The sequence below is a fragment of the Gekko japonicus genome, unplaced genomic scaffold (genome assembly GCF_001447785.1).
Source record: "Gekko japonicus isolate JY-2015 unplaced genomic scaffold, Gekko_japonicus_V1.1 scaffold141, whole genome shotgun sequence".
Taxonomy (NCBI): Eukaryota; Metazoa; Chordata; class Lepidosauria; order Squamata; family Gekkonidae; genus Gekko; species Gekko japonicus.
The window spans coordinates 57,353-67,267 of NW_015176455.1; the positions used below are offsets into that span (position 1 = coordinate 57,353).

Here is a 9,915-nt window from a genome sequence, read left to right on the forward strand (position 1 = left end):
GTGCACCCATCAATTTTCAAACATAAATGCATTTTAGGAAATAATAATAATAATGATAGTAAACATGAGCAATGGCTTTGGTTATGATGTGATATGCCAGGCATATCACATCATAACCAAAGCCAAATATATATATCCAACTGTACAAAAACACTCAAGAACGCACAATCACACAGCTGTTCACAAGCACGGATCCCCCCCATTGCCTAACTACTACTCAAAAGTCAACCTGGAAAATAGCAAAATAGCATGGGTTTTTGCCTTCCTCCCATACCATTTTCCCTATCCAAAAATGTCTCTGGGGAGAATTATTACCCCCACCCCCACCCTGTGTTGTGGTCCCATGGATCATTTCAATCCCCATAGACATTCTGCACATCTGCTGTTTACCTGCAGGGAAAGTGAGTAAGGTCCACAGGAACATCTTTTTTAATTGTCACATCCAGGGGTCGTTTCATAGAAAAAGAGCTAGGGGAACTCATTAGCATATGCCACACACCCTGACATCACAGGAAGTGTGTCATAAGGCCACACCCCCTGACATCACCGGAAGTGTGTCATAAGGCCACACACACCACCCCCAACGTTCCCGGCCGCCGCTGCCGGCCTTGCAGCTCCACTGCCGAGCCCCATGAGGGGCCCGGCGGTGGACCTGCAAGACCGGCGAGAGTGCAAGGAAGCCCCGCGGAGGCCCTCCCTGGCCCCAGGCAGGCAGGGGTGGGGAGAGGCAGGGAGGAAGCAACTTACCCTCCCTCTTCTCCTGCCTCCTCCTGGCTGAATGAGGGCCGGAAGCGGGGCGGCCGGAAGCAGAGGGTGGGGCTTCGTCATGTGCCCCGCCCCCCCGTACCTCACCCGGGGGAACTGCGATCCCCCGCGATCCCCCCCGAAATGACCTCTAGTCACATCAGAACAACTTTAAGTGGAATAACCAGATGAAAAGGAGGGAAAGGCTGTATTGCCTTCAAAAGCCTCACAGAACAAACAGACTTTACAAAATGATTGCAGGAGGTATGTATCTGTTCCCCACAAGGATCTTCTCCTCACTCCCTTCTCCCCCGGCTGGGAAGCCAGCTGCTGCTGGGCAAGGGGGCACCTCTGACCATGTGCAGAGAGGATCATGGGCCGGGCGGTCAGGGGGCGGTTTCAGCAGGCTGCTCAGCCACTCCATGTGGCTTCTTCTCTGCAGCCCTTCCCCAAAAACGACTCTTCCTCAGCCCCCCCTTTCTGCCCTGCTCCTCTGGCTGCCCGCCCCAGAGAGACGGACGGGAAGGGGAAGCCGGTGGGGCCCGAGGAAGGCCAGGAGGAAGGCCGACGGGCACCAGTCGCTGGCCCTTCGGCAGGCAGGCAAGCAGGTCGGCTGGCTGTGGTCTCTTGTCTCCCTGTCCATCTGCCCGCCCATCCCAGAGCTACCTCCAGAGGAGGAGGAGGGCCTTCCCAGAGCCGGCCAGGTAAACAGCTCTGTGCAGCGCGGAGCCTTTTGTGTTTCCCACCCGGCCGGAAGACGAGGCAGAAGGCTCTGCCCCACCAAGGCTCTGCCCCACCAAGGACTTCCCAGGAACAGGGCGGGGCGGGGTGGTCTGAGACTAGGCTGGGAATCAGGGGAGTGAAGAGGCGGTGGTGGCAAGCGCGTGGCACGAGCTTTTGGTGGGGGCCGGGGGGGCTTTTGGCGGGGCTCAGTCCAGTGCCCCCGTGATGGCCGCGCTCTAGGTGAGAGCCTCGTTCGCCTAGTGAGCGAGCCGGCCCTGGCCCCAGTCCAGGATTCGCAGTAGAGCCCCTTTCAAAAAGGAGCTGTAATGCAATGCCCAGGACATTTTCAATATAAGGTAGAAAGGCGGGTTTCTGATTTTAAAAAAGTAATGGAAAAGTATCTGGCTAAAGTGTGGACAGTATCGGCAAAAGTGAACTGAGGAGTGGATGGACGTTTCCTGCATAGAGAAACTTGAACTCATCTGTTGCTGATCTGCCACCACCCTTCAAGCTCCACCACAGGACACATCCAAAAAAGGATTCCTAGCTATCATGCATCCTCTTGGACTATGCTGAGAAGGAGTGTTAAGGACGGTGTCACAAGTTGACCAGAAGAATTGTTGACCATTTGTGGGTGCAAAACACAGCCTCTTGCACTTTACATAGCCATGGAAAGCTGTGTTACAATGAGTCTACAACAAGTCCAAGATAATTTACTTCCATTTTTTCAACCAGAAATGTATGCTCCTATTTGACTGCTGTTTTTGATTTCCATTCTCTTCTTATGCTCTTATTCCATGGTGACTAAAGGGAATCTCCACAAACAGAGGCAGTAAACCTCTGAATACCAGTACTAGGACATAAGATCAGTGGAAGGCCTCGGCCGCTATGCCCTATTGTTGAACCTCCAGAGGAATGGGTTGACCACAGTGTGAGACAGGACGCCGGACTAGATGGACCACTGGCCTGATCCAGCAGGGCTCTTCTTATGTTTTAATAGCTCTTCTTGCATTTTTTACTCAAAATTCATGTGTGTTTGCAATGAAAATGAGCTTCCAACAGGCACTCACTGGCAAGTTATCAATCAAGACCATAAGAAGAGCCCATGTAGCCCAGCACCCTGTTTCACACAGTGACCAACCAGTTGCCCTGGAGGGACAACAAACAGGAAGTGGAGGTGAAGGGCCTCCCCTGACATTGCCTCCACAGCTTTATTGAATGATATCTCTGTAAACTGGGGAACAGTAAACTGGGAAAAGACAGACAGAGCATTAATGCCACAGAACAAACATCTACTGAAGTCTGTTTTATAGCTACCTCATCAAGAAATACGTATACATTTCAAAATTCATTGTGCAGCACTTTGCTACAAGCTCTGCTGTGCGACCAGTACTAAACTGCAGGCAAGGAACTCTACCATGTAGTTCCTTGAAAGGAACATCCTATTGTGCCGGTGTTCTGCCTCTGATGACAGTTCAATGCTAGCCATAATGGCTTGGATCCTACAAACAAGTGACGCACTATCATGGATTGTACTTCCTCAAAAACTTCCATTTGACGGTTTATTTAGCTTTGACAATTATTGAAGTTAACAGATCTTAAAAATAGATTAAGATGTATTTCTTAAATAGAGAGGGATAAGTTACCTATAGATATGTGTAATGAAAAAGAAAAGGAGGTGATGAAGAAGACCTAAGAATTGAGCAGGAGGTTGGAGCACTGTGGGAAGCCGCGCGGGGGGAGGGAGGGTATGATGTATTAGTATAAAAGTTATGACCTATATTTGACTATGTTTATTATATCCTAATAAAATGGTTTAAAAAAAAACCTTCCATTTGAGTGAGAACAATGGTTTTCAGTGGGCCCATATGCAACCGGACGTTTTAGGACAACAGGAAGTGCAACCCAAGGCAAAGTCTATCTAGTATGCACAGAAGTTGTTGAGAGGCTATGAAACCTAATCATCATCATCACTATTATCATCACTATAAGCTGTAAAGAATGCCACCAACGTGCAGGTGCTCCACAGAAGAAGTAAACAAACAACAAAAATGACTGATCCTCACCCCGGGGTGCTGTCAGTGTCACTGATCCTCACACCCAAAACGTATCAGTGGGAAAGAAGAAAGATAAAAGATGAGCCCTGCTGAGCCAGACCAAAACTGCCTCCCCCTCATCCAGCCATTGTGTTTTCAACATAGACTAGCTGGATGCTTCATGGAAAGGCAAGAACTCAGTGACATCTGCGGCTAAAACAGTCTCCGATATAGATTTGGGAAAGACCACTGCCTGGAACACTGCCAGCCAGAGCAGACAATACTCAGCTAGATAGACCAGTGGTAGAATACAGTTCATTAGGAGTCTGTTCAAGTTCAAAAGCAGGGTGTGGACTCTTCCCTATTGTTTCTTCCAAGCATCTGCTACTCAGGCACATGGCCTGTGAAAGCTTATGCTAGAATACATTGTCGTAGCCTTTCAGGTGCTACAGCACTCCCCTTGGGTTGCCATGTGACTTTTTTAGCTAGTAACCACTGAGCAACTAATTCTCCATAAATGCCCGTGAGGGACAGGTAACAAACAACAGAGCGTGGGATGAGAGAGGCAAGGGTAAAAACGGGGTCGGTGTGAACAAATGCTGTTATACTTCCACTAAAAACGTTTGCAAAGCCTGGCCATGCTCACCTCTGCCTTCCTTGGCAATATCCTCCAATAGCCGTATGCAACAGAGTTTTTGTTCCATGTTGGAGAGAAAGAGCACTGTTGCCCCAAGGGACAAGGCGGGCGGTTTCCCATTCCACCCTTGAGTTAGGTAGCGGATGAGTTGTGTGCTAGGACACTTCTGTATCAGGTAGATATAATCATCTGAAACCAAGCAACAGAAAGGCTGTCTCAAAACCAGAAAATGCCCATGGAAGCTTGCTAGTAGAACAAGATGACACTCCCTGTTTCTTGTACTCCATCTCTAGGATGCGTTAAGCAGATACATTGTCCCCCTCTGTCTAGCTTTTAACTGATACTGCTGAGGCTATTGGTGGGTGAGTAGAAAGATACAAGGAACTGACCTCTTCACCAGTAGCACCTCTCCTTGTGGAGCTCCTTACTCAAGGAGGCCTGACAGGCTTTTTGGGGGCTGGTTGGGAGCTTCCTATTCAGAGCAATCTATGATTCATTTCACTGCAGTCTTGATTTTATCTAGGACAGAAAACTGGGGTCTGTGGGTCTGTGAGGGAATTGGGGGTGTCTGGCTGTAAAGACAGAGGATGAGCCCTTCTCATGCCGCCCAGGTCATGTGAAAACAGGGCCCTCACTGTTTCTTAGGAATGGAAGCAGCAGCTCTCTGCCACAAGAGGAAAGGGATGGAATCAGGTTTCTCCCTCTTCTGAAGGGCAGCATTTCACCTCCCTTCACCTCTAGTCACCTAGCTTCCAGATGACCTCTAACTACTAGCCAGAAAACATGCTGATTGGTTGCTGGACCCATATTCAGCCCTAGGAACTCAAACTGTTTGCTGAGTGGCACACACACAAAAAAAGTCCAGTCCTTATGCAACTATTGGGTTGGATCCAGTGATCTGTCAGAAGAATGTGCTGATAGTCACCCATCTTCACAGTTTTCTCCTCCCCAAAGAAGATCCTTTTAGACCCCAGTAAGGTTGATTCCAGGGTCATAGGTACTGTGTGGAGTAACAGCTATACTGATCAGGGAACTAAAGTGGAGTGGGAAAAGCTCCCCCCCATGTAGCTCCCCAACCCATGCTGGGGGGGGGAGAAATCTAAGATCTAACTTTATAGAAAATAAAAACATTCAACTGACTTTTAAAGTGTAGCTGATAAAGAATCTTACTGTACTGTTCTGAGGATGGAAGCATCCATCTTGTTGCACATACTCTGAAAAGGGGCCACTTGGCATGTGGTATGTGCTGGCAAGGGGGAAGGAGAGAGCTTGCAGGGAGGGTCTGTGAACAAAACTAAGAGAAGTGGGGGGTCCTCTGGCTGCTGAAGTCTTGAGAACCTCTGATCAAGAGCATGGTTGCTGTCTTAGTTTAAAATTACAATATTCAATCAATTTGTATTGAGAGCTGCCTTCAGAAGGCTAACCGGGCAGAATGCAAAAATTATAGGTAAATGAGCCTTTGGAATCTACCTGTGTGAAAGTATTGGAGCTGATGGATGTAGTCCATGGCTCCAGAGATCTGGCCCTGTTTGCACAAGCACAGAGCAGCTTTCTTGTGAGCACCACACCGGCTGTAGGCAATCTGAGCCAAAGCGAGACACTTGGATGCGTTGTGTGTGTTCTCCTCTCCATAGGCATAGATGGCATCACCTGTTTCCTCATTGAATGACAGTCTGCAGGAAACAAAGGCAATATGGCAAGTTGCAGGACTTTTGGGAGTTATGAGGAATTTCAAAGGAACTAACAACTCTTAACATTTCTATGTTTTAGAGAAGCCCTATTCAAACTGTGTTCCAGGGAACATTGAGGTTCTTTGGCAGCATACGAATGGTTCCTCAGTTTGTAGATCAGTTCTGGTGGATGAGTTTGCTTGCAAGCCAGTTTATCCACTACTACTGACCCCTACAACCGACAGATGCTGCAGGCTGTGTTCTAGGATGCATTCTTATTTAATTTAAGATGGCAGCAATGTCTAAAAGAAGACATGGCATGGCACCTTATGTAAATTGAAGGCTCACCCAAAAGCATTCAGAAGAACATAAGAAGAGCACTGCTGGATCAGACTAAAGGCCCATCTCTTGCAACATTCTGTTTTCCCCAACAACAGCCAAACAGATGCACCTGGAAGGCCTACAAGCAGAGTATGTTTCTGTTCTTCCAGGAACCACTGTTCCGAAGGACACTGCCTCTGAATACAGTCATCATGGCAAATAAGCATTGATGGCCCTAACATGCACACATTTATCTAACTCCCTTTTAAGCTCCCAGAGTCCTCTGCAATATGCCAGGATCCTGCGGCAAATGAGCTGATGTGCAGAGGGTTCCCTGAAGGTAGAAAACGTGAGAGCGACTGCTTCTGATGCTTCAAATAACTACAGTGATCCTTACAACTGTTCTGTAAAGTAGGGTTGATATTATTATCTGCATGTCACGGATAGAGGCCAAAGGCCAAAAGAGAGTGGCTAGCTAGGGCAACCTATGAAGGTCACAGCCAAGGTGAAATCTGAATCTTCCTGGCTTACAGCTCAAGAGTTTTTTCCCAGTATTGATCTATGTGACTGGCTCCACTCCCCGTGGCTGCACTTCCATGGTGGTCGCCTGTCCACTCAATGTTTGCAGCAATATTAAGGACCTCCGCCCTAATTCTATAGAAAGCCTGCAAGTTCGGCACGCTCACTGGTTGGAACAACTAGAAGTCCATTCATACATGAACTGGGGCAATGCCCAAGTGGAAGAGAGCCATGTTGTGAATGCTTCGTGTGCAGTCCAAAGCTTTAAATATTACCCAAGAGATACCCATGACCAGATTACTTCTGCTATGGCTTGGCTGCTTTGTGCAGGCAACAGACTGCCTTTGCTCTTCTCTCTATTGCTTAACATTGCACTGTCCTGATTTTCATAGTAACTGGTCCGATAGAGCCAGGGTGCCTTGGCTTCCGAGGCACTGCACTTCACATTTTGAACATTCTTACTCAATGAAATACACTTGGCATGTTTTATTGTTTCAAGGCTCCTCAGGAATAGTCCCAACATGCCTCTTACTTTTGCTGTGTGATCCAGTACATCACCAGATCTAACCGCTTCTCCGCCAAGGCACATTTGATGGCTTCTGTTGTCAAATTCGCTGGAAGAGGATACTTGACAGCCGTGCTTGTGCTTACAAGAGCTTCACAGTACATAAGCAGAGGGAGCATCTTCCCTTTAATACTGCCGATAGCTAAAGAGACAAGGTGGGGTGGGGAGGAGAGAAAATGCTTGAAGAAAGCACACTTTTGCCTGGGGCCGTTTGTACCTTTCCTCCTTCCCAATTCGGATTCCAACAAAGGAGGCCCAATTCTGATTTCAAAGTAAATCGTTGAAATACTTAAGGGAAAGGGCAAGAATTTGCTTACCTCACATTGTTTATTCAGTTCAAAAGGTTAAAAGAATTTGGACATTAACAGAAAGGTAAGTAGGTTCAGGAAATAAAAGATGTAAATGGAGTGGAAGGATGGAAAGGGGCGCTTGGAATAATGAGAAGCAGGGACTGAAAACAGCATTTACTGACAGCCCAAACACAGGAGATCAGATAGCTACAATAGGTCCAAACACACAAAATGCAGACAGATTGAAAACATGGAATAGATAAATGCTTTTGAAGAATTCACAAGCTTTGAATGGTAGCCTTAATAACATTCCTCTGCATTCAGTGTAATGTTCACCTGGCATACTGATGGTATTAGACAGAGCGTTGCCTCAGCCAAACAAAGAAGCTAAAAAGAGAAGAGATGATATCTGAGGCTCACCATACCCTTAAACTTCTCCATGGTCTCTTCATTCCGTAGAATACCTCTTGGGCAATTTGCTGCAAATATTGCTGCAGACTCATACTGGCCACGGGAAAATAACTCATTGAATCTAGACAAATTGAAGAACACACATTTCTAAGTGGCAGTGGGTAGACACAAGAACAACTGAATTCTTGGCAATGGGAATGCATTAGTTAGGTCTGGCCTTGCAGAGATCAAGAATAAAATGGGAAGGAGACTATCTTCTTCCATGTTCCTGACTTGCAACTATCTTCATTAGGCTGGCTGCAGTAGGAAGCAAATCACATCTCCCTGGGGCCCTGCCATGTCTCAATCAATGGGTGGGAACTATTCAGCAGGGAAATCAAAAGGTGAGTTCTCCTCCTCTGTGCAGGCATCCCCATTTGACCACTAGAACAGATGAATCAGGGAGACCAGATCAATGCCCTGTGTTGTTTAAGAGAACATTTGGGGCAAACTAAATACCATTTGGGGTTAAAGCAGTGCTTTAGCAGTGCTAAAATTACTGATTTTGGGAATATTCCAGAATTACTATCTGGCTGACTATAAAGATTGTGGTTATATTAATTTTCTTTTTAAATGCAGTAAAAGTTTTGCTAATTGGTGCCTGGTTAACTGGACAGCTTGCTTAAATGGATGGGCACTGGCCAAGTGACCTGGGTGCAAGCTCAGTAAAAACTTTGTTATCCAGCATATTTGGTTAAGCAGCAATCTCAGGAGTTAACAAGGCCTTTACTATATTACTGATTTATTGTTTTGTTCTTATCTTATTACCTGTCTTGGGTTCCCACTGTGTCAGGAAAAAGACAGGTCTTGACAAATTTTTAAATAAGTAAATACAGAGTCTAATAAAGTGGTTCTAGTAAAATGTTGAAGTAATGCAAAGTGCTTGATGTGCCAGGAATTTTCACATGCCTAGTGAAGGAAAAGGGAGAAGAAGGAGCACAGGCCAGAGGGCTCTCTGGGCACCTGATCACCTTACCTTTCAAGGTACTCAATCAAGTCCGCTGCCTCTTTGGCTTGGGTGGGGTCACGTTCAAATATGCATGAGCTGCTGGAGACAACTGGACCTGAAAGGTCAGATCCACCAATCGGAAAACAAAACCAACATTAATGTTACCAAAACTAGGAACCATGGATGACTAGAAATTTAGAATGGTAGTCTGTTACGGGTGCTGAGAAATCTGTTAGAAATGCCTAGCACACAGGGCAGAACTATAATTCCCAGAGTCCTCTGGGGAAAGGTAATAATTTGGTTCCTGTCAATTAGATTTTTTAAAACCAGAGGCCCTTGCTCTGTATGCCTGTACTTTCACGGGCTACATGGGTGAGCACTAGAGACAGGGCCTCTTCTGTAGTGGCACTCGAGCTCTGAAATTCCCTTCCTACTAAGATTTGCCTGACACTAAATGTACAGGCTCTGACTTGCTAAGCAAAGATGTTTGAGCCAGTTTGGTGCAGTGGTTAGGAGTGCAGGGTCTCTAACCTGGGAGAACCAGGTCTGATTCCCCACTCCTCCACATGCAGCTGCTGGTGTGACCTTGGGTGAGCCACAAGTTCTCTCAGAGCTGTTCTCTCAAGAGCAGTTCTCTCAGATCTCTATCAGTCCTACCCACCTCACAGGGTGTCTGTTGTGGGGAGAGGAAGGGAAGGAGATTGTAAGCAGGGCCGGCCCGAGGGGGTTGTGCGCCCTAGGCGAGGCCGCCTCGTGGCGCCCCCCCTCAGATGCCAACCTCCCGGTGGGTCCTGGAAACCTCCCAGCAGGCAGGCAGGAAAGCGCCCCCCCCGCCACCGGTTGGTCAGTCGCACGATCCCTCCTCCCCCCTCCTGAAGAGGTGGCGGCAGAGGAGGAGGAGAGGAGGAGGAGGCGGCAGCAGGAGTAGGGGCAATATAGGGGGCAGTGGTAGGGGGCGGGCGGCAGGCAGGCGAGCACCGCCCCACCGGCCGGCCGGTTGCGCGCTCTTTT

General features: G+C 47.6%; 1 protein-coding gene across 1 annotated transcript in view; it reads right to left on the reverse strand.

Moving 5' to 3' along the window:
* CLHC1 (clathrin heavy chain linker domain containing 1) overlaps positions 1-9,915 on the reverse strand; it is a 23,264-nt gene that overhangs the window by 1,731 nt on the left and 11,618 nt on the right. The window contains exons 6-10 of the mRNA XM_015426933.1: positions 8,932-9,019; positions 7,931-8,037; positions 7,183-7,357; positions 5,611-5,813; positions 4,150-4,329 (exon numbers count right to left, since the gene is read on the reverse strand). Of these exons, the coding sequence (XP_015282419.1) occupies positions 4,150-4,329; positions 5,611-5,813; positions 7,183-7,357; positions 7,931-8,037; positions 8,932-9,019 (753 nt within the window). The remainder of the gene's footprint in view (positions 1-4,149; positions 4,330-5,610; positions 5,814-7,182; positions 7,358-7,930; positions 8,038-8,931; positions 9,020-9,915) is intronic.